This window comes from Labrus mixtus, chromosome 8, assembly GCF_963584025.1.
Source record: "Labrus mixtus chromosome 8, fLabMix1.1, whole genome shotgun sequence".
Lineage (NCBI taxonomy): Eukaryota > Metazoa > Chordata > Actinopteri > Labriformes > Labridae > Labrus > Labrus mixtus.
The window spans coordinates 11,898,235-11,923,758 of NC_083619.1; the positions used below are offsets into that span (position 1 = coordinate 11,898,235).

General features: G+C 40.0%; 1 protein-coding gene across 7 annotated transcripts in view; it reads right to left on the reverse strand.

The window, feature by feature from the left end:
- st3gal3b (ST3 beta-galactoside alpha-2,3-sialyltransferase 3b) overlaps window positions 1–25,524 on the reverse strand; it is a 49,735-nt gene that overhangs the window by 11,031 nt on the left and 13,180 nt on the right. For 4 of the 7 annotated variants that reach the window (XM_061044322.1, XM_061044320.1, XM_061044318.1 and 1 more), the window contains exons 3-10: window positions 18,975–19,043; window positions 18,475–18,516; window positions 17,268–17,310; window positions 15,855–15,947; window positions 11,656–11,750; window positions 6,433–6,496; window positions 6,236–6,331; window positions 5,528–5,714 (exon numbers count right to left, since the gene is read on the reverse strand). In XM_061044322.1, the coding sequence (XP_060900305.1) occupies window positions 5,528–5,714; window positions 6,236–6,331; window positions 6,433–6,496; window positions 11,656–11,750; window positions 15,855–15,947; window positions 17,268–17,310; window positions 18,475–18,516; window positions 18,975–19,043 (689 nt within the window). The remainder of the gene's footprint in view (window positions 1–5,527; window positions 5,715–6,235; window positions 6,332–6,432; window positions 6,497–11,655; window positions 11,751–15,854; window positions 15,948–17,267; window positions 17,311–18,474; window positions 18,517–18,974; window positions 19,044–25,524) is intronic. The other 3 variants (XM_061044323.1, XM_061044324.1, XM_061044325.1) reach the window with 3 other exon arrangements.

Sequence of the window (25,524 nt, forward strand, 5' to 3'; positions counted from 1 at the left end):
AAAGCATCCTATCCCTTTTGAGACTGAAGTTATTTTGTACACTGGCCCTGATTCAAATAAACAAATAAACTCAATTAAAACATGAAAACGATGATATGATAAATAGGTACGAGAGCAACAGTAAAACTTTAAACAATTACAATGATACTACGGCACTTCTGGCAAAACAGCAAGGCAGTGTCAGAAAGTGTGGAAGGAATCTACTGAATTCAAGACAAGCGAGGGATCATACAGATGGAAAAATGGAAGTGGAGTGATATGTAAAGGAGGTTAGAAGGTAAAGACAAGAAAGTCTTGAAATGGGTGATCAAATTAAAAATTTACGTTCTTAAAAAAAAATAAAGAAATAAGCACTTCAGACTTCCCTCATGAAAACTCAAAATATTATGTCATTTACAAAAATACCAACATAAAGTTAACTATGGGCTAGGACTTCAATTAGACTGGGCTTAACCATGATGACATGCATGCTTTTCCAGTTGATTAAGAAATAAAAATAACATGCACTGCATTTGCACTTCTCAAATGTAAAAAACCCAAATAAGAAAGTGGAACTTGTGTTTATGGTTTTCAGTGTGGTTTGGTTTCAGTGCGGCCAGTGAAACTTAACTCACCTTTAAACTTAAACGTTTCTTTGTATCCACAGAGGCAGATATGTTAGTTTATAGTTCCTGAGAGAGAGTAGAAATGTGGAGCACTGAACCGAGCTGTAATATGGGGGGAAAGTTTCACATCTGCTGGTTTACGAACGGTGGCTTTAAAGCGCTTCAATGTAAACGAACACAAACAAACCTCAGCTTTCTCTCGGCCACAAATCCTAACCACAAACACGATATGTATGATTTCAAAGTTTTTGTGTATTCTCGTGGAATAATCTCATAATACGGCTGAAATGCCACGGATGTCCTTCCTTCCTTGATAGGCAGCCATCATACAATCTGGCTCGATCTAAGCTCCCGGGGTTGGAAACGTCTGAGGATGTGGTTGTGTTTGATGTTTACGTAGAGGACGACTAGAACGAGGTGAAGTGGATTCCGGAAGGTAGACTTTGAGCAATTTAAAAACAAAAACATCAGCAGCCCCGAACTGTTAACAATCACAATTAAGGTTGTCTGGAGGTCATTAGCACTGTGTACATGTTGGACCTTTGAGTTTACAAGTTGCACTGTCTCACCGCAAAAGTGCTCCACTAGAGAGAAACCGCTTCAGAAGGAATGAAAAGAGAGAGTCTTTCCACAAAACGTGATTACGCTGACGTTCACAGTAGGGCATGACTCATTTCTACAATCTGAAGAGGTGAAAATCTGGATAGCTTTGGTTACTACATTTCCTTTAATAGTCTGGAATCTAAAGAATTCCCCAATTTGAAATCTCCTTTCTTGACACATACCAAGACCTCTGCCCTCATTAAGGTCACGGTGGTTTCTCTTGTCCTGGCTTCTCTGAGGTTATCCGGTGTGTGAAAACAGTGTATGAACACTCCCATGACGGCGAACGTGGAAACAGTGCCAACACCTGACAACATTTTGACCCTGAAACTCTGGTCTCTGTGCAGAGAGAGGTCGCTGCTTTGGCCCACCGACAAGACATGCTGGTATCTGACTACAAAACAAATCAGTCACATGTCTAAGCCCTCTTTAAACGTCCATAAATACTGACTTACACAAATTCTTTGCATAAACTATAATGCCCAGAGAACAGGTCAGAGTGTTAATCACTGCAGGAGAGGTAGGTGACTCATATTTGAAACACAACACTCATGGTAATCAGTGACATCCGGAGCCTATGTTAGTGACTTGGATCATGCTCAGAATCCATGTTTACAAGTATGTAAATGTTTATGAAGGCATGTATGCATGCTACTTTGGGCTTCTGCACAGATGTTATGGCTTTAAAAAGAACCTTATAGCTGATACTTCTGCCCCAGATTGCATCTTCAGTCAGAGTTACATAAACGTTTTAGGCTAGTCTAGCCTGTCTATAAACTGGAAAACATGGGTGCTACAGGGAGATAAACAATTGGGATGATATTCTAGCAGGAAGGGAAGGAGTTCATTTGGAAATAAGTCAACTATTTGGTTACATTTTGGACACTCGGGCCTTCAAAGTGCAGAATCTCTAAATACCACCTTCATTATAACATTTTGATCCATCTGATTGGGAACCTCTGGATGGTTTTCTATTAAAGGAGAAGTGTTCTCTTCCTCAAATTGTCTCCATCCATCATTTCTCTCTCTGGCCAGTAGAGAGCACAGATAGCTCCTGTAAACAAACACGCAAGATAGAACACCGACACTCCACCTTCAGAACCGGTGTTTACCAGCGGCTGTATATCCTTCACTGGCTCTGTTTGAAAATATCCCTGCATATACAAACAACTGCGGCTCTGTGTGCATGGAGCAGCGTGCATGTGGTCCGTGCATGAGGGCCGAATTGAAACTAGATAAAAACACGATGAGGAGAATATCAGCTCTTATGGAAATCATGTTTGATCACACTCGTAAACACAAAGCAACTGGGCAATCAACCAAGCGGCTGTGTATGTGGGGTCGGACTTCAGAGTAGAGTGACAGAGTCGTAATCACGGAGACCCGAGGTAACCAGGGATTAGGGAAGTTGGAAGCCTTGTGATGCAGCACTGCTGTAATTATGTACATAGTAAGGGTCTGAACTGATCCAAAATGCGAGCCACAATTCAGAAAGAGAACTATGTCTGACCATGATCACGGTCAACTCTACAAATCTGGCATTTTTGGAAATTCTCTCTAAAGTTTATGAGCCTGTGCGTGTTTGAGTGAATGGGAGTGCTTTTTCTGTGTTTTATGAGCCTACAAAACACTAAATAACAGATTTGGAAATTGCCTCACTAATTGGTACTCTGTTCAGCCACCCAAGACCGCTGTAGGCATCTTGAAAAGCCACAATAGCGCAGGATAGTTAAGCACACTGACAACTGGCGGGATGAGTCACTAGCGGCTGCATAACAACTGTGCATGTACCACCCATTAACCCTTCAAAGGAGAAGAAGGAGACGTACACTCGCTTTCATAACCGCAGAGGGAAAGTGAAAAGGCTTTGCATCCCTTGAAGCTGTGAGCGTGCAGGTCACACAAAGAACGACGTAAAAGCTCCCACGGGACAACTGTCTTAAGTTACAATAGGGACAAAAAACGACTGAATTTATAATGCAGAGAGAGAGATGAGTTTAAGCAGATCTTTGGAGGATGTTCTGCTGCTTGTCCTGAAATACCAAAACTCTTTAAGCCAAATATCTACCACCGTTTACTTTTGAATTGATATAGATAGCTGCTGTCAAGTTAACAGTGAAAGAATCAGTGAAAACTAAAAAATGTGACATTCATGAGTCACTGTTTTGGAAATGTGTCCTCGAGTTCTTGAAGACACTTGTAGACAAACACACAAACGGCTCTTTATGTTTATGTTTCCACTGCATTAGTGTAGGCTGGGTGTGAGTCAGATACAAAGAAGCTAGGATAACAGTCTTTTAACGGGACTCCAGGGCCTTTCATGTTGTTTTTAACACTACAAATCCACTTTCCATAAAAAACAGATACTGTCGTGAATTTGTAACTCGTGGGATTCAAGTCCACATCACCTGGCTGACAAATGAAATGAAGTATCTTTGCTCATTCTAATGGAGTTGTCACTTTAAATACACAGAAAGACAGATACATGCAAAGATATGACTCGTCATGTAAGTCAGTGTGATTATTGAACTTGGTCGATACATTACAACATATAAAGGCTTTTGGACTTTTGAAAAGCTTGAATGGACATATACCAAAATGGAAAAATCCTGGCTATAATGGGAAATTTCATCAATATAGAAATTGTAATTTTCAGTATTCTTTTAGTATGCTTTTGATAACACGCTCAGCCTTACAATACTGTACCATAATGACATTCCAGTGACCACAGCCATGCACATCTGCCTGTTCCATATAATCATCAAGGCACCGACAAAAAGACTCCATTTTCTATTGTTCCCCGATTTAAACCAATGAGAAACATTCTTCCTTCTTCAGAAGATAAAAGCTGAGTCGGACGCCAGAGGCCAGATCAATTATCCCAGGCAGCCATTTCCACTGTCCGCTCCCTCCGACACACCAGAAAAATCTGGGCCCTATCAAAGGTTAAGGAGGCCATCAGCCAGCCAAGCGAGCTATTTTCCTCCATTTGACTTTACTGATGCTTCCACTGCTCATTTTCTTTTCCCCAGCTATTATCCCTTTCCCCTTCCCATCTCTCTCTTTCCTCTATTCTCTTCACCTTCACACCAGATTCACACCATAGTTCCATTTCAGCTTGCCATTGAATGACCTTTATATCCCCTATTATAATACTATTGTCCTTTCCTCTTAGTTTTCCTCTCCTTTTCTTCACTCATGACAAATGTCACCTTGTAAAAAAAATCCAGCTGACAGTTACTTTCTCAAAGTCACCCAGCTGTTCTAGGTTTCTCCTGTTCTGAAGTATCCTTCAAAAAGACGACAATTTAGGAGGGGTTCTTGGACCCAAATGTAACCTGTTCTTTAAAAGAAAATGTACTAATTCTTTTGCAGAATTTAGCACAACATAGTATCTGTATTAGGCCTAACTAAATTTGACATTTCTAACGTGTTTGTGTTATTTCACGACAAACTGCAGCAATGTTTAAAAGCATGTGGAACATTGTTATTGCCACTTCCCCTAAACTCCATGCCCTGGAAAAAGATAGCAACACAAGCAAGAGGCAGCAACAACAACGAAAGGTTTTATAATTTGTAATAAATGAGCTTAAACATGAAAAAAAAAAAAACCCTGGTGTGGAGGTTTAAAATATGACAACCTTTTCTTTAATGACTCTATAAAGAGCTTTACTAAGTACTCCCACTGAGCAGGAGATGAATGGACTCAAACTAATCTCAAAGAGATACTGAAGAACCACATTTAAGTGCTTATGAGAGCTATTTGAGTCACACTGAATATAAAGGACAGGCTGTATTAACAATTAATGTCTTTTGTAAACTTAAAAAGATAAGTAAAAACCAGCTCAGTCATCAGTCTGACCTTTATGTTTAAGAAGTCCATTCACAGCCTGTCATTTTAAGTTCTGAAGGACACCCACAAGATTTGTCTTACAATTAACTTAGCAATTAACATAAAGCAGGAAAAATATAAATAAAGCCAGAATAAAATCCATTCTGCTCGCATGGGTAGAAGGGGAAATGAGATGTGTGCTTGGCATTGCTTTCTCTCAACAACCTTTCCACATTAAGCATTCAAAGTATCTAAAACATCTCCTTTATAAAACACAGATTCATGCCGTCCTCAAAACAGTTTGCATTTCCACAGGAAGGAATGTACAGAATGTGATCAGAGGTTAAACTGGGGGAAAAAAAAGAAACACATATAACACAGACATCCTGACAAATTTAGACACCCAGACAAGTACAATTCCTCTGCAGTGCAAATGAGTGGGGGGCAGGAAAATATCTGAATCCTGAGGATTTCAAAATATCCTTACCAGTTTCTCCTTGAAGACCATGTGTTTGAGCCACTTAAAGTCCAGCGGTTTGAAAGCCGAAAAAACAAAAAGTGAGTCTTTTTCATAGTGTTCAAGCTTCTGGATAGCTCCCTCTGGATAAGTAATCCTTAAGGTGGTTTTGGTCCCTACATCTTTGCTATAACCGCTTACTGGAGCTTCATTCAACCTGCCAAAAAAAAAAAAAAAAAAGGCTTGATGGGTTGAATTTGGCTGTGGCATCTTCTGCTGTTAATGCACTTTGGATACAGATCAGTACAATAGGTTGTCACAATGCCAGACTTTAAAACGTAAATATGATACTAAAAGAAATCTAACAAATACACCCGTTTCAATACAAAGGCAAAAAAAATGGATATCTTAATTTTGTAATTTTGTGTTTTTATTGACCAAAAACTAGAGGTAACTGTAGATCTGTAGTCTGTTAAAGCTTTACTGCACTTAACAATACCATCAATCATTAAAATAATATAGATTGTATCGTTTGAAAGCATGTGGTACTCACAAGTATCAAAGTATCAAAACTTTGAAAACATTACATTAAATATCACACATTTTTATTCCCATCATCTTCTTATCTTTTTTTGCCCTGTACATGATATAGTTAATATACATACAGTGTTAAAAGAGAAAAGAATTGCTCAGACAAACATGTTGAAAGCTTTTAACTTAACACTGACATCATCTTACCTCACAACAACATCGTATTCATCTATCCGGGGGCCCAGAGACTTGTTGAACAGGATGCCTCCGTTTCCCACAATGATGCATCTTTTACAGCTGAGACTGCGCGGTGGAAAAGGTCAGAAGTGAGAACAATTAATAACAGGCAAATACCCAAAACAGGACCTCTTTTAATGGGGGGGGGGGTCAATAGTGATAAGTACCTGTCCAGCTCCTCTCCCAACCCGTAATTCTTTGTGGCAGTTAAAATGCTGTCTATGATTCTCTCTGGAGAGGAAAGAAGAAAAAGAAGATAGGTTAAGTACCCTACAAAAAATTAAATATGCCTTTTTACATGAGTGTAAAACTATAAATACTTATGTGGTTTGTTTAGAAACTCACTGAGCGTTAATGGCATTTTTGGCAATGACTGAGTATTACTACTAACACTTCGTTACACCATAGAGAATTTATCCTGTATAATGATTTTTAAAAAAAAATTGGATTTCACTATTTATGGAGAAGTGCATCAGTTAAGCAGCAGAGACAAGGTGATGTCATGTAATAATGAAATTGAGATATTTGAAGAGACAAAAAACTGAAGATTTTTTACTTTCAAAGACTAACAAACTGCCATGGACTTCAACAAGCAGCTAGAACTATCGCAATGTAGGTGGTCTTGAGACAGTTGGAGGGGAGAACACCTTTCTTCGTTTATTCAGCCACCGATAAGAAGCAACCAACCAGTCTGCAGATACAGCATTGATGGGATTAAAGAGGGAAAAAAGCTGCTGTGATCCTGAGGGGAGTGAATTTCGGACAGACAGACATACAGGGTGTAGGACGGTATGCATGTGTATGTAGAAACTCTCCCATAAAAGCACTCAGAGAGGAATGCTGTTTTCAAACAAGCACATTCTCCTAAGAGTAAAGTGAAGTGGGCAATGTTGGGCTCGTCTCCCTGCGTGGCTAGCACCCGTGTGATGGCGGGGTGAAAAACGGGGATGTTTAGCCATAGCACACATTCTTGCCATGTTATAAAGGCTATTCTGCTGCAGTCATGGTTCCAGCATTAGATGTGTGAAATATTTCTGTCTGCTCCTGATCATTCTCTCTTATGCTTGTAATTCAACTTTTAGAACATCCTAAACTTGCAGATTCCCTTACAGCCGTTTCATTGTTCCACCTTACATTTGTAGTAAAGTGGAAGAAAAACAGAAGGATCTGTTCGATTGACTACAATGGCAGTTCATCATCTGTCTTTTATTTACATCCTGCGTGGAGAAAATAGAGCCTCTGGGTGTTCTGTTGTTAAATATGAGAGGTCTTTCATTGGCCTCTCTTTCTCACTTAATATTTTTACCATATATTTCAGAGGGGGGCCAAGAGAAACAGCAAAAGTGGGAGAAAAAAAAAGAGAGTTCAGACTGAGAGCTCAGAGAAGACGTATCACCAATCCACTCACCCTGGCTAAACGATCCTAATGATTAACCTGCTGAGGAGAGGCGAGCAAAGCAACAGCCCGTTGTTTGGATGTGGTGTCGATGTCTGGCATCAAGCATCACCCCGATCGGCATAAACACAAGGCCAAAGACCACACTTGGATCCAAGTGGGTGCAAAGTGAAGAATCCCAATGGGCACGACTCTCTTCCAGAAGACGACATGGAAGCTAATTGTTATAAGTAACCGGGTAAACATGTCAGCAAAGTATGTCTGGTGGATGAGCCAAAGACAAAGTCCTGCAGGTTCAGACATTAGGCTTGCATGGAACTCAGAAAACGACAAAAATCTTTTCTGGTAAAATAGAGGAAGGTCGGACACATCTCTAACACATAAACACGGACACATTGTTGGGAAGAGTGTAGCCTAAACAATAGAAGATATCAGGAGGGGGAAGGATTTGAAAGGCTTGCACTTTAAAAGGCTTTGAATCAACATCAACCGAATCAGGAAAAAGACAAACGATCATTTGATTGTAGTGCAGCTACAGCTCTGTACTGACAAGAATGAATATGTGTCAACAAAATAGCAAAACAACACTTGACATGATGAATGGGTTACAATATCCTGCAATATATTATATTCCATATTTTGTGGTACTTTTTGCAATGCAATATGTTCAAATTTATTTTATGTTATTTTTGGAAATTGTCTTACAATGCAGAAACAGCCAAATACCAACTCTGTTACAGAGCGCTGTGTTTGGTCCAAAATATAATCGTTACTGGATGTAACTAGTTTTTTTGAGGGCGTGTGTAGACTTCTAACAGGTTTATCTTTTGGTTTAACCTTAGCCCCTAAACGCACACGTCTCCTTTGAGGAGGACATACAGCACGCGCTGCAGCTACAGCCAGTGCACACACACACACACACATTTCATCTAAATGAACGGTGTGTGTTTTCAACATTGTCAAAGTTTATATGAAGCTGTTACTGATGGGGGGGGGGTAACAAATACTTCTATTGAAATGGATTATTATGATGAATTTGATATGTAACTTGTGTAAATACGCATGTTAATGTGGATGCTTAGTGTTTTTTTTAATTTTGTGTTTCATTTAGTCTCGCCCCCCGTCGACTAGCTCCAATACCACCTGAACTGGCGTATTTCCTGTTGGAAGCACTGTGAACTTTCCCCTACCTCTGGCTGTTATGTTGTTAAATATGAGATGTCTTTTCATTGCCCGATCTACCTCACTTCATATTTTGACCATATATTTCAAACAGGGGCCAAACGAAACAGTGCTGGGACAGTGAAATAATCACTGCATGAAAACTCAATGGAAAAAAATGTAAACTGTGTAAAGCCGTATCCAAGTGTGTCAATGTTTTACACTTCTACTCCTACTTTTGTTTGAAGGTGTATGTTTGTTCTTCTGCTTCAATAATGTAGAAAGCATCCGAGGCGATAACTCAGTAACAGCTTTATCAACATGAAGAAGCTGATCAGGACACGTCTTCTTCCATTTGCTACATATGGCATTGTAAATGACACTTTAAGAGGTGTTATCTTACTCATTCACTTCTGCACATTAGCTCTGGTCTCACGGTCTTATTTCTGGTTTTATCATTTATTCACTTCATGGTTTCATGTTACAATGAAAGCAGTGAATTGGCGCTCACATCCAGAAGTTAATCATGTGACTCAGGGAGAGCCTGTGTAAATATCATACTCCTGTTATGCCATTGCAGTAAGCTTTATAATCTAAATAAATGAAACATTAGTGTATATTGCAATCCACTTTATTAAGAGCTGATTCCTGTGAGTGTCTTTCATCAACTACTGCTAGTAGGAATTACTGTATGTAGGCCTCTTTCACTTAGCTAAATCCCTTAAAAAGTCTTTTAACTGCATAGAAACATTATTCAGAAAGAATACAGTATTTTCAGTACATTTTTAACAATCATTGAGTAATACAGCCTATTAGCCAAACTGATCGCCCAGAGCTCCGAAGTCTGGCCCCTCTCTGAGGCCGGATCAACTCAGCTTTACTGTTCTCAGGCCAAGGCCGACATGTGTCAAAGATACCTCTCTGCAGAATGAAAAGTAAAAATAAAACTCCCGCCCTCACACATAACCACTCCATGTTCCCAATTTGGAATCCTTTGTGGCGTTCTATTCAAGAGCCACACGTATCATCTCTCCACATGAGTACCGCTAAAAGGGAAACCCCCCCCCCCCCTGCCATGGGGAAAACAGAAACCAGGTGTGACACTCACACAGGGAGCGCTCTTTTGATAGACTTATGCAGTATGTGTGTGTGTGTGTGTGTGTGTGTGTGTGTATGTATAACAGTGGAGCACAAAGGTAACACTGACTGTACCTTCCAATCTTAAGTACTGGAAAATATGTGACAGAGTATGTCACAGAAGCCAGGTTAATGTTATCGCACCGTGTACTGTCTGGTATCTGAAGAGCTCGATTGTGTTCAGGTCAGGGAACAAGTAAGCACTGTGTGTAGAGGCATTACAGGGAGATGAGTCCCCCTCACAAGATAGAATTAATCTTACAAAGAAGAGCACATCTTGTAAGGTGTTTAATATAATGACAACCAAAGGCGTTTGCAGTGTCTAGCATGTAAATGAAAGTTTAAGGATTTTTTGCATACAATGATGATACAAAAACAGGAAGATGAACTTAAAAATTAGCCACCTGTTAAGAAGGTTAGAGTCTATTAATGTGCAATAAAGCAGGTGGGTTCATGACATTTTGCCACAGTAACACGTGGACACTTTGGGTCAGTTTTTGCAGAATGTGTCACGTTGAAAGATAGAAATAGAAAATTATTTTTCTGAACCTATCCTCTCTCTATTCCTCCTTTCTGAAATATCCTCCAGCTCAAAGGGGATGTTTTTCGAATTTTGTTCTAAAGAGTATTGATGTATTGATGTACTCTTATCCTCCTTAGTGAGCTGAAATCACTAGTCATGTTTACTAACGTCACCTGTAGCCTAAGAAAAGATTAAAGAAATGAGCTGCATAATAAACTAAATGTTCATTGGATGCATCTGACTTGACTTGAATCAGTGGATGAAATCCAAAGGTTGATATGATATCAAATCAAAGTTTCACTCAGATTCTTAAACTGATAAAAAATATGTACTCAGTGATGTGTCCTTTCACTCAATATCTTTGTCAACAGACACCCTTATCCGGAGCTTATCCAAACTTTTCATTTTTTTAATATTTTAGAGTTTGTGTTAGATAGCTAAAACTGCTTCTTTCAGTTGTGTGACGCCTGTCATTTATACCGGCAACTTCAAAACTAAAATTAAGGAGAAACCTGCTGCTTCGATGTTTTCCAATTCTCTTCACTTATAATTTGGATTAATTACTGATGACAGCAAAACTTTGGCGGACACTTAAAATGACTAAACGTACACCGTGCTGAATTACTTATCTCACTTTGTCTCAACCGAGAACAAAGAAGGGTTACAAACCTGAGACAGCGCATACAGTGCCAAAAACAGCAGCTTTATAACAAGGACAAATGACGACAAGTGCAACGAGGCAGAACATTGGCATTTTCCACAGCTGAACCGGAGTGATTCATAGAAAAACCTTGACGATGAACAGAGCTTAAATAAAGCAGCTATTTGGACATATATGGCTTTGCTGCAGAGATGTTAAGAATGTTTCGATCAGTCCAACAAGTTACATCAATGACCAAAAGTAGATACAGTATCACAAGCCTACTTGCTCACTCATCTTAGCACTCTATTGTGATATTGACGACTTAGATCAAACTTTAAGTAGTCTGGACAATATGAAAAACAAACATTAGCTTTATACCGTCTCAATCAAAGGGTTTATTACTCTGTAATTTATACTTTACGAGAGGGACTAAAAACACACACGATCAAAACTATCATGCATGGGTTTTGTTTACCATGTACCATAGAAGTCACCATTTTAAAGTAACTGTTGAGAGAAACCTGTCTTACCTTGCGTTTTGAATCCAAATGGAGGCAAGTAATTGCTAACTTTTGCTAAACGTTTGAAGTTCCGATCAAGAAACAAGGGTGCTGGTTTCATGAACCTGAAACAAGATGCAAAAAAAACAGAAGATGATAAGACAGAAGAATTTCCTTTGCTGAAAAACATACAAACAAGAACAACACACGTAGTATCCTGGTGCAGCCACTCTTGTAACCAACCTCCTGTGATTACCAATGATTTTTATTGCATTCCCCCGACACAGCTTTTGGCCTCCCATGTGTGCTACCTGAGACAGTAGTGTTAATGTCCAATAAATAAATTCACTTGTTTAAATCTAATTAATTTAACAGCATCCCCAAACGCCCCGCTAAAACAAGTGTGCACACACATTAGGAAGGTAGCTGGAGACCAAGTGGGTAATAAAACATGAGAGGCAGGGAGAGACACTGAAGGGTTGCAGTACATAAACTATCAACATAACCTCTTCACCAAGGAATAAATCTCAGGCAGCACGCGGGTGTACTAAATCTGCATAGACACAACATACTGAATACTTTTCTTCAAATAATTCCTACAAACCATAGCCATTATGAAAAGATGGACGACATCACAGCTCCCCAAAGGTGAAGCTTAATCATTTGAAGCTACCCTACTGGCTTGCTGCAGTATGGGCCATTAACCTGTCTCCTTCATGTTAACAGATGGGACAGGGGTCAAATAATTAAATCAAATTACACGTCAATTTTGATTTTCTACAGCATAGTTTCCATCTTTATGTTTAGTTCTTATGGTGCTGATTTTGTGCCCAAATGTTTGTTTTAATTAGAAGTTTATTTTAGTTACAGTAGGTATTTGAACAATATAAAAGGGGTAAAATGTGGTGATTTACAGCGTGTTTAAAACATTTGGTTACTTCAGCGCTGTTCGCACCAGATTAGCAGAGAAGAGGACGAACAGTGAGAGGAAACCTTAGGAATAATGGCACAGGAGTCAGTTAGCTTTCCACAGCCATGGATGTCTGCTTCAAACAGACACAGGAATCTCTTCTGCTGTGGACTTTGCAGTTAAACGTTAATGTGTAATGTTTGTTTTGGTAAGCAGAAGGGGTGGGGCGTTAAAAATTATCCAAATTATGATACCAGCGCAATATGTCGGCGTCAGTTGTGAGATATAGTTTGGCTTCACTGTTGTACAACAGGAGGAGATGGAGATGCATGGTCCATCTTTATATACAGTCAATGCTACAAACTGAATAAGACAGGAGAATGTTTGTATATGTGAACCAAGAGATTTAGGCCTTATAAAACTGTGCTTAAGTGTTAAGTTAAACGTCTCTTACAAGCAGCAAAAAGTCCTTCAACACAAACCACAAATACAGTTTGATAGTTAACGACATGTCTGTGACCGATGTTTTGAATGCCCTGTGAACTGCTGCTTCCAGCATCGCCTCTTCCTTATCCTGTATGTCTGTATTAGTGTGTGTGTGTGTTAGCTGTGTGAATGTGACCCACGTTGATTAACTGCAGCTCTAAAATCAAAAGAAGCCATTTCCTTAGTCATGCCTGCAACCCAAGTGTGGCTTAAAGATGGATGCGTGTTTTTATGACCCTCTGTCAAGCCCAGGGGAAGGCAGAGACACGAGCGAGCGAGACAGTTTGCTCACATAAACATGCAGGGAACTCGATGCACGTCCATTTCAGACCTAAATGATCAATCAAACACAAGCAGGCACAGGAAAGACAATGCTGGGCGCCTTGGAAAGATCTACTGAGCTGGTGTGCATAATTTTGTTTATGATAGAGGACAGTTACAGAAATTGTTGTCTCAAAAGCAGAAACCAGACCACCAGCAACACACTTTTGCATATTACCGAGAGGCTGTTGATTTCTCCCCCACACACACAAACACATTTAAATGATTGTTCTTTCTTTCTTAACATAAATCATGGCTACCGCAGCAGACAGACCACACTTACAAGCAAAGGCATTTTAAACGGGAATTGAGAGGACACACGAGAACCATCGCACTCTTGTTTCTCAGCAGGAATCTTGGATGGCTTCTTAGCATAGCACTGCCATGAACAAGAAGTATGTGGAGTACTGAGGCAATATGACCAAACATGGGGGACATTATCAGGACGCCTTCCAGTTAGTTTCAACTTCTTCTAAGCACCCTAATCCGTCTTTGATACTCTCATTATCCCCCAGTTACACCGCATGAAAACAAAGAGAGAGGAGAGGCAGATCTGTATGACTCTCCCTCCCCCTGGATTACCTGACAGGGGGGGACACACATTCAGAGACTTCTGTCCTGCCAAAACAAATGGAGATTCATTAAACCTAAGACTTCTGAGGCCAGGAGGGGCTATAAATAACACAGGACCATTTCGAGTCATTGAGCCCTGACCAACAGTCAGTCACTGACATCCTGACAAAGCAGAGAGACAGGGAGCTGCTTGTTGTTAAATAAAAAGTGAGGGCTCCCAAAACAGACAACGTGCAGGGACGCATTGTGCTCATTTCCTTTGCTAGGTCCAAGTCTCATGGGAAATATTTTCATAACCGTGCCGCTTCAAGTTCACTGCCACCACTTGATTTAGGGCTCCAATACAAACAGTTTTGGGTAAAGCTGAGGGAAGGGGAGGTGTGGAAAATAAATTGGATTCTGCAGGGCAGGGGCTTCAGAGAAGACAAACACGGAGGAAGCAGGAGATGATTAGAGGGACAGCCAAGGGACCTCAACGCTCGAGGTTAAGTAGTTTTCTCTAACAGCTGAACTGCAGGCCGCACCTATTCAAACAAAATGCTAACAAGGCCTTAAATAAACAAGGACTAAATTGATCTGTTTTGCCTGGTAAACAAACAAAGCAGACTGAGATTAACAAAGAAAACACCAGTGAACATACAAAGTGTTAATTGGTTGACTCCCTTCTACACACCACATAATAAATCACATACAAACTCCCATACCGCAAGACTGTGTAGGTTCTAGCATACGAACACAACCATGCATGGAAACAAAGCGCAGCGTTAATTATCCTCATTGACCTGCTTGTGACTGAGGTGAGGGTGGTAATAATCAGCAGACTCCCGGTGGGTTTTTTTTTGTTTAACAGAACTTTGATCCGACACGTGCGGCTGATTAGAGGAAGTCATTAAGAAGGAGGACTTTGGTAACACACAGCCTCTCAGATAGGTACAGGGCAGGTCCACAAAACTGCTTCATCCATCTTAATGGGTAGAGCTGGAATTAACAGGCGACCGTGCTGTTGATGCTGTTGTTCAAAGTTCGATTGTCATTTTATTAGATATACAGAAAGCAACATTTTTGGAAGGCCTAAGTAAAACATTTTAAAGCATCTTATATACATGGTGTCTTTTTAATTGGATTTTCGAGCAGTTGGACAGCCAGTCTCATTTTATAGGGAGGTTGGTAGCAGGGTTGTGGTAAAATATGTGAAAATAATTTGGGAACTTTGGAACTGGTAGCGATACACATGTTCAGGAAAGAGAGAAATCTTGTTTTATGCGTATGCTTAAAAGTGGGACGACAAACTTGTCCAATATCTAGGTCAGATACTTCAATCAAGTGCCTATGGCTATTGTTCAGCAGCACAGTAAATTGCCCCTCTACTAGCTTAGCTCCAAGAATGCTGTTTGGACAATGCCCTATAGATCAAGCTGAGATTGGTGACAAAAAGAGGCAAAGACAAAAATCAAAAAAGCCAATGACATCAGAGAGGGCCGTGGAGGATTGTGTTGACTGTGTGGGCTGGGTATCAGGAAGCTCGTGATGAGTCAGGACAGGAAGTTGGTTGGTGTCGTTCATAGAGAAAGCCTCTAAGCCTCTAGGATACGATAGGAGGAAAGATGGGAGACCTTGTGCTCAACTGACAAAGGTTCTTTTGTGTGACAGAGGGATCACAAGGACACAGTCGAGGTTTTGTGGTTGGGGAGAAGCTGATTGAAACTGGGGAACATTGGGTAGGAATGTGGGGGCTTCTCTGTTTCAGACTCAAACCCCTCAAGGCCAAGCTGGCTTGAGGAGTGACATCATGCATGTTGGTATGCTCAAAAACAGTTTCAACTTTTCTCCTGAAATACAATAAAAAATTGTTTTTTTTTAGGATGCTCTTGATTTGGTGTGTGAAGTTCCTGAAGCATGCATGCATCTCAAAACAGTAAGGAAGAGAAATCCTTCTCACTTGGGATAGATGTTGGTCATCTTGGCTGCTGCATATCCTGGCTTGCACACGCCTTCGCTGAGGTTTCCATACTTGTATGCCAACTCTGGTGGCCTGCACATGAAAAGAGGAGGTGATTTATCAGACACATCATGACAGCTGATTATCAATTATAATGACACAGTTCCAAGCCTCAAAGGCTGAGCTTGTCAAACAATCTGCCTGACAGATAAGAAAAAACTGGTTGCCTTGTAAGTTGGAGAACTCAGCAAGGGCTCCACGTATCATCTGTGTGTGGCATGACAAAGCAGAGGGGCCTTGTTCAAATAATCACCAAGCAGGGCTCAAACGCAAACCTTCCAATTACTAGCATGATCATTAATAACCTGATGAATGCCACAATTCCAGTTCAAATAAACAAAGAGAGGAGAGAGGCCGACATTTTAGCACTAGGTGAGGCATGATATCAAAGATTTAAGAACTATGTCAAGATATTTTAGCAGAATATATATTTTTTTTAGTAGGCTAGCTCACTTGCAGTTTAACCTCAACTGGTCATCAGATGATAAGTAATAAAAACAAGGGGGCACTCTCCCATGCCAAGACCACCTGCTAGGCATAAATAACCCAAATCACAAAAGTAATTACTCCCTTGAAGATAAATTGCACCACTGTATGCAAATGTTCTAAGGGAATAATGAATGACACTGTAGATATAATGTAAGGAGCTGTATTAGATAAACTGAAGCCATTAGAAAACCACTTTTAAGTGACTGCTGACACACTGCTTACAGTGTGCGTGCAGAGTGCGGACAGACGTGCTCTGCGAGCTGGGTGGGAGGGCGGTGATGGCAGCATTAGATTATCGCTCACATGGTAAACGGAGGGCCAGAGAAAGGGTTCGAGAATGGCAGTTTAAAACTAGTGTCAAACCAATTCAGGGAATTGTCTACAGTTCAACAAACACGCTGACACAATCACAGCTAAGTAAAGAGTCCATGTAGCGCGTTCTCACCGTGACAAACAACAGCCGCTCTGGAACAAACAGGAAAACACCAACATCTCAAAAACACCAATCTCAAAGTATATTGCTCAGACCTTCAATTAAATCTGTTGATTTGAAGGTTTTAGGTCTCCAACAAGATGATATCCGTTTATTTAAAAGAATCAAGTCTGATGAATTGGCTTACTGATTAAAGGGTTAACATGACCATTTTTCACGGTAACACCATTAATCAGCCAGAATCCGTGTGAAAAAGTATTCGGATGACCAAGCTGCAAAACATTTCTTAACTAATGGAGTCAAAGTGTAACCGGCAACTCAGCTGTTCTAAATATAACAAGTCAGAAGTACCTTACATAGAACATGATGGAGAATTGTAAAACATGTCCCATTCAATGACAGGAATGTTTAACAGACAGAGAAGTACTCACAGTTTCGTGTCCAGCTGCAGCAGAAAGCCCTGCTTATCATACACTGGAAAAGAAGACAAAAAGAGATGGAAATCCATTACCACAAAGGTCACATCTTTGGAATGGAAACTTTCTATCGGTGGATTATAAACTATGGTTAGTTCAAATGAAACTGTTCATCCGGCAGCTCATTAGCTGTAGTTGCAAACAACCTGTGAATCTTTCATGGGTAAACAATACAGCCAAAGTGACAGACAAAAAAAAGCATTAGAATTAAAGACTATGATAAAACAAGCGTTGTTAGGGAGATGCGAGCCAAAAAAATCTGTTGAGTTTAAAATAAAGTTAGAAAACATGTTAGAGATCACCTATCGACAACCAATAGGTGCCAGGTGAAGCGTTGAGGCAGAAGACAGAGGAAGCACATAAACCAGGATATGAAAAAAATGAGAAATTTATTCATTAAGATGTTATTTGAGAATAATTATGTTGCAGCCTTATTTTTTTCATTATTAGGTTTACAAAGTCTATGAAACACTTACCATTATCTTACTACTATCTATCTGTGTAATTCTGTAATAACTAGCATTAGTTAAAGCAGGAAGAGTGATATTACTCCTGTGGTTGCAGATCTTGTCCTCACAGAGCAGCTGAAGGAGAAAGTTAAAGAAAAGAGGACAATGGGAATGCGTGATGGCTCGTTAGGGTGGGAAGGATCCAAACACTGCCCTGGAGGATGGAGGACTTTGCCAAAGCAGCCAATATGGGTGAGTTAATGTGTGCACGAATTATGCTTCTGTAGAGAGAAGCATAAAGCAGCCAGAGGGCCAAGTCGAGCCAGCAGCTTGGGAGAAATTAAAGAGCCAGGGTCACACCAGAAACACAAATGTTGGTCTGTGAAAACCCCTTTAGTATTATATGCACCAAAACTCCTGCAGACTGCTTCAAATGCCGACCATTTGTTACCGAGCCACAACAACAGAGGGCAGTGTTGCATCACACTGCAGCTCCATGTGGAGGCTGTACAGCTCTCACTTTGGTACCAAATTTCTTATTTTACAAACTTTAATCACTTATTTTAAAAATTGTAAAAACATTGAATGCTTCCAAATCCAAATGTGGTGGCTGAGGCTTTGCAGGAATTTTAAAAAGGTGCCAATTTTATTGGCTTTTAGAGTGGAGGGACTGCGGGGGGGTGAGGGAACAGTAGGTGGGACTACTGATGTACCTGAGCCTACTATTGGTCCCACGGGGATTTCCGTTTCCAACTCTGAAACACAAAATGTCAATTAGCCAAGTTTGAGGTCAGTCTGTTATGGCATTGGACTTGAAAACAAAGCCAACTGCAAATGTCAAACATTAAAGAGCAAAAGGGAGGAGGAGGAGAAGAAGGAACAGTTAATAGCTTTAATCCCAGAAGGCTGAATTATAGTTCTGAATCCCAATCTTTATTCAAAGGCAGAAAGTCCAACGAAGTGGAAAATTAAGTGCAGAAAGCCCCCACTGTGTGAATATTATGGCTGTGGTAGATTCAAAGTAACCCATGAAGACTGAATGAGTGAATGAGCACACACACGGGTAATATGAAAGGATGATAGGTAAATGAAAGTGGTAAAAATGTCGATCTTTCATTACTGCATTAGCAGAGGTTTATATTGCAGGGGGGAAAAAACTCTGCGTCACAATAATTTGACAGTCACCCAGTATAAATGGGCAGAGTCTCAGTACCTCTACCTGGAATTCTTTTCACTTCAGCCCCTTTAGTCAGGGCTACAGCTGTCCCTTCTGCATCATTCTCTGAAAACAAAAGGTGGTCAAGACACTCATCACTGAAAGCTGTGGAAGAAACTAGTAACCACAAAACGTAAGACCAAAGTGCCCAGAGTTTAAAAAAAAGGAACATTTCAACATCAGCAAAACAAAGATCGTGGCTACGCACAAAAACAAATGCACACCAAAGGCAGACAGACAGAGAAAAACATCAAAGGTTTAATGCTGATCCTGCAGAGTTTCTAGAGCCATATAGACAGTACATTAGTTATACAGTGTTAGACTTGAAATAATTACTAAATACTCAGGTCTTTCTTTAAAGGTTTGCAGAATTACGTAGGAGATCCACACAGTTTGTGTACAATGTCATGTTAACAGCTGTGAAAGACCCACAGTAACTGACTGACTCTGAATGTTTTCAAAGCTGTTAGTTAGGGTTAGGGTTTGACAGCTGCAGCATATTTTCTATTCAACTTCCTCCTTCAGATGTATCATTATAATTAGTTTGAACAAATAGTTAAAAACCTAGGACTTTTAACTAAGAAGGTTAACTTCAAATAAAAATTGTCATAATAATCAGAGGACAGCTGCCAAAAAAGGCTTTTAAAGAAAAACCTTCAAAATGGAACGAGAACAAGCACACTCTAACCACCTGGGTTAGGCCCCTCCCTTTCCATCTGCAAGCAGGCCAACACCACGTCCGAGGGGAAAAGCCAACAAAGTCACCCAGCAGCTTTTACTGCTTGGTGTTTTGCCTCACTATGATTATATTTTCTCTTATTTGCCGCAATGTCCACGTCCATCATATTCGCCACTTTGAATCAAGTCCCATCACTGAATTATATCCACTCCTAAACTCACCTGCGCGCTGTCATTGGCTGGGGGAAACACGCCAGCTCCCCACCTAGAAACAAACCGTGTCAACAAAAACCAAACATCCAACTCCAAATCCAGGCAGAGGAGAGGGTCTCTGCAGACAGGCTCAACACCACACAGAAGTGATGATTGAGTGGCATTACTTTTGTGTATGTCTGTGCTTTAGTTTTTAGGAAAAGCTACTGACTCTACCTTTGAGGTAAAACTCTGCTCCGACTGAAATTCTATAGTTGTATCAGAGATAACCAGCTCAACTCTGAGACAAGAGAAGACACTCCCTGATGCTGAAACCAAGCCAGGGTCAGGACATTTCCAGAACACCCTACTCAAGCGAATTTCTGAAATACATGTATTGATAAACAAACTAGATTGCTTCACATCAACAACATTTGTTTGATTAAAGCCTGCATTTTATTTTTAGAAAAACTGTTTAGGGCTGAAATAAACCAGGTTGATTCCAGCTTGGCTGGTGGAACAAATTCATTTCACACCCTGCAGGTGTTAATGTTAAGTGTGATCTGACACCCTGAGGTGCTGTTCCTGTTACTAGCAGCAGAGCAGACCCTTATAAGAAATAATGCTTTTGGGGATCTCTGATTCAAAAAGATAGTTGACTGCAACTGCAACCTATTCCACAACTTTGGAAACGAGGTGAAGTTGAGAAGCCTGACACGGTTTTTCCTCATAAATTTTCAAAAGGGTGTGTTGTATCAGTGGGATGAAAAAAGTGATGTTGTGGGGTCCAGGTTGGAAAGTGTTCCACAGAGCATGTTACAATTCACTTAGCAGACACTTTTATCCAAAGCGACGTACATGAGAGAGTAAGTACAACACTAATCCATTCATATGGATTCACATGTTAGGCCATAAACCCATTTCCTTGGTTAAATTCAAAAACAAAAACATTCACATACGAAGACACACCTTGCAAATAATTTGAAATAAACAATGTGCATTCTTTCAGAACAACAATGCAAGAAGAAAACAGCAAGAAAAAATGTCCTTTTTCCTCTGCTTTGGGTTTGCAAACAACTAAATATTTGCGGCCCATGGTTCGTTACTCGCCTTTAAAAATAAGTTTGAGTCAAATAAAGTTTGTTGTAAAACTTGCCAGTTCTTTCAGTGGTATCAGTGGAGGGATCGGTCTATTCTATCAATATACAACCAACCTACAGGACGCCAGTCAGTACTGGTCAAAAAAAGAAGAGAAAACTAACATCAAGCGACTTTTTTATTCAATTTAGCGATCATGTGCACACAAACACGCAAACAATTTTCTGTACAACAAACCAAACTAAATCTGCCGATGAAAGCCATGAGATGTGACTGAAAATTCAAGAAAATCTTTCAACTTTTCAGAAAGGCACTGTTGACGTCACCGGCGCTCTTTTCTTATTAGCGAACAAACACGTCATTCAAGCAACCCCGAGCGCACAGCCAGCGCTTTTCTGCCTGGAAAAAAATGTCAGGTGGACACGGGGCCTTAGTCAGTCATCACAGCCTGTAAAGGTTAACACATTGCCTTTGAATTCAGCCTTTCCAACCTTTATTTCTGCAGAGATCACCTATACTGTCTATTAATATAGCCAAACACTTTTTAGTTCCTTTTGTCTAACACCTTAACCGAATTTAAGCAGTGAGCTAATTGTACCCCATGAATACATCCAATGTTTTTTCTATTAACTTTCACATTAGTCCTGCTACACTAAATCAGTCAATCAGATGAAAAGCTGGCTCACAACATGAACACAGATCAATGATAACAGTTGTAATGTAATTGCCTGTATCGACACACAAAACAAGCTGGAGGCAATAAAAAGTTTGCTCCTTACCAGTACTCAGTTTTGTCTCTACAGGAACACATCAACTATGCTTGTTGTTAACACCTTCTCATCATGATGTACATGTTGAACTGTGGTTCATAGATGAAAGAAACACAGTAGTTATTGTTCACACAGGAATGAGATTTTCAATATACTGACCAAGCCCTGACAATGAAACAGAAGTCTCTATTGTTAAAGGACACATCTAAGGTATATTCCTTATTAATGAAGCCCCACAAGAGTCAAATATCCACTCCAGCAAACAAAGGAAGGACAACACAGGCACATAAACCTACTGTGGAATTGATACAAGCTCGCAGACATGATCATACAAACAGTAAAACCAACGCCAGAGTCATTGGTATTGGATTAATGGAGTCAACTGGGAAAAAAATTAAAGAATAATACTCAAACAGGATCTGAATTCAGCCCTTATGTAATGAACGTCTCAAAACATTACCACATGACTAATCCTGATCAATCATTAAACAAGCGCTAAAGAAGAAAAGCATGACCAGTCGAATACGTTGTGAATGAAGTGACCTTCTGCTTAATCATCATGTAGCAGCAGGTTTACTGGAAGTGAATCCAGCTCCTGTCACAGCACATTATAAAATCACAAACACTTTTTTTTGTAGGGAAATGCAACTAACAAGGGATAAGAGGTCCTGATTATTGTTTTCTTTTTTTCCACCAAACTTTAAAAGTTAGTTTCCAGATCATTCAGGTGGGTTTCATATTTCACACCCGTAATCCTTTGTTTTCTGCTGCAAGAGGAAAGATAATAAAAGCTCTATAAATCAACATGCAACGCCATAAAACAATGGATGAATTGCAGCATATAAAAAGGTACATGACAACTACCAGGATGCTTTTAACGATACATTTGATGAGCAGGGCATAAGCCTCTGTATGTTCCACTTCCGTCTCTGGAGCAATGACTGAGCGTCTAACACTATAAATCAAGAATGGAGAGGAGAGATTATCCAGATTTGATCCTCTCAGTGAAACAGCATAGCTTAGGACTGAGGGCAAGAGAGACCATGCACATGCTCATCTTTCCCCTCTGACCTGTGCAAAGCCAAACATCTGGCACAACAGTGATGTAAAATACCAGTATTTCTTTCTGCAATCAAAGCTCCCCTTCATTCCACTTGCCCCTCTTTCACACAACTTGAGAAATCACTGTTGCATAAAAAAGTTCATCTGTTGATCAGGTAAACAGTCAGTGATGCAAAAAATAGAACATTCTCTATGTAACTATATACACTATAATATAAATCACTATATAGCCTATTTTTAATATAGAGAGAGATGAAAAGGAAGACAAATAAAATAATAAAGATAGCATGTTTTACATCACTGAGCAGATAGCTAGTTGAGAAAATGTGGAGAAAATAGTAAAAGTCATCTACATTCAGTACTTAGCAAGTCATACTGCTACAACAATATTTCCAATATTTCACATACTGTAGAGAGGCAGAGAAACGCAAAGACAATACAGTCTATTTGAAATGTCAAAGGTTTAGACGAGCAGACCAGAGATGTTCCACTGACCCTTTTTCTTCCCGACAGTGATTCAGATATCTATATCAGCTTTCCACATCTATTTGACTGGCTGCAGAGGTTGTCACAGCTTTAACAGTATTTACACTGTCCATTAGTACTGCGCTGTAGCTGTCCATAATCAATAGATGACAATTCACCCAACACTTGCAGATTTTTTGGGGAGCTAAAACGTTATCAAATCTGTCAGATGGCGCGCACTCGGTCCCACTGAGTCTGTTTCTGGAACGTGAGTGCAGCAGAGCGCAACTGTACACACACCACAAGGGAACTACAAGATCACGCAGCAATAAAGAGAAAAATGTGTCGTTTTTTTGCCCGTTTTGTACGCTGTGTTAATACAATGATGGAAAATGCTATCCTGAGTCTGTATATTGTGCTTTATTATTTATTTTACCAGTCGCTCAGTGCGTTTCCTTGTCTGACTTCCTGTCCGGGTTCATTCTTTTCCGTACAGCTTGACGTGTGCTTGCAGTGTGCTCTGTCAAAAATATACTCACAGCTTATTTAAAACAGAGCAGAGTGTAGTGGCGCTGCTTGCGCGCACGGAGTATGTGGAAATCGGTAGTAAGACATCCACCATCTCTGCCCTTACACCATTACGTTGAGGTGATGTCATCACAGCGTATTACCCATCTGTCACATTCACTTCGACAGCAAGGCGTAATGTGGGGCGCTGTATATGTCCAATCTTGAGTAGGCGATGTAAATGGGGCTATGGATTGGTGGATGACCTGACTGGCAAATACCTAATATTACATTTTAGGGAGTTGAAAAAGCCAAAGCCATTTCTGGTACTGATATCAGCATCAATATCGGAACAACTGAAGGGATCGTTTGACTCTGAACTGTTTCTATTTCATTATTGAATAAGACAATAACTATATCATAACAATATATACAACAATATCAGCAATGATAAACCAGACTCATTTAAAGTATATTTACTGTTGGCAGGACAACCCCTTCAGACAGTTACATTGCCTACCTGATATGTTGTCTTTTATATTTCACACAGCTCTGATCCAATGTAACACAACACTTTAGACAAAGAAGGTCATTACACTCAGAGGCACATGGCTCATTAGACCAAGGAAATGTAACAATCCTATTTCTCCCAACAGTGGATGCAATGCTGGAGATCAGTGGTGAGAGAAAAGGAAAGGATAAGACATAAAAAGAAGAGCATTCTCAGGCAGCTCTCTGTCATGTTTAGTAAAAAATGACAGTATTATCACAGAACAACATTACAGTACTTCAGAAGCCCCTTTGTTGTTGAAGAACCTTGGTATTTAATCAATATAATAATTTAAAATGTATATTCAGATGTTTCTCCATTTCAATACAACATTTGGACCAAGTAGATATGTACAGAAATGTTACTAAGTCTGATTAATTGCCCAAGAATTGCAAGAAAATAAAATACCCCTTTTCAAATGTGTCAGATGCTAACATCTGACCTGAGGGAAGAGGGGTGTGTATTGATTGATCCACACCACAGCACCAGTCCTGGCTTCAACACATGCTAATCTGAATGATCAAATAGTTGACCAAGAACATAGTCCTACTAATTTAACAGTGCTGCAGATGATGTCCTTTACTTTATTTATTCATCACAAAGGCAGAGTTGTGGACCTGACAGCAATGGACAGATGACTCTGTTCATTTTAGGCTAATTCAATTCTGATTGTTAACTCTGTGATCAAATTACAAAAACTCCAGTTTCATCAAAATAATTTACAATACAGATAAGATATTAAGGACAAAACACAGGGTAGCTTCTCCAAGCTTCACACTTTAAAGAGCATTTTTTCATCCCATCTCAACCCTGAATGTGGTTCAAAACACAGATATTTGTGTTTCCTCAGCCAAAAGCTGCTCCATGGTAATGTTTTCCTACTCTGTGGGGGGTACACAGGCCAGAAAGTTGTAAAATCTTCTAGCCCCCTCTGCTGGACTTGACCAAACTGTTTCAGGGCGCCCACAGAGGGTGAGATAATTTCCTGCCCTCCTCCATCATCAGTCTGATCATATATTCTGGCTGAAGATGTATTTTCCAGTAAGTCAAAAAGTACCAGTAGGCAAACATCCAGGTCTGTCATCATTGTTTTCTAAATATGGACCCAAAACCCAGGATATCCAACATTACGAGGAAGTCTCACTGAGTAAGGACCAACACCCAAACACACTAGGAGTATTTTTAAGAGGAAAGTGGACATTAAGACATGTTTTCGCAGTGTGTG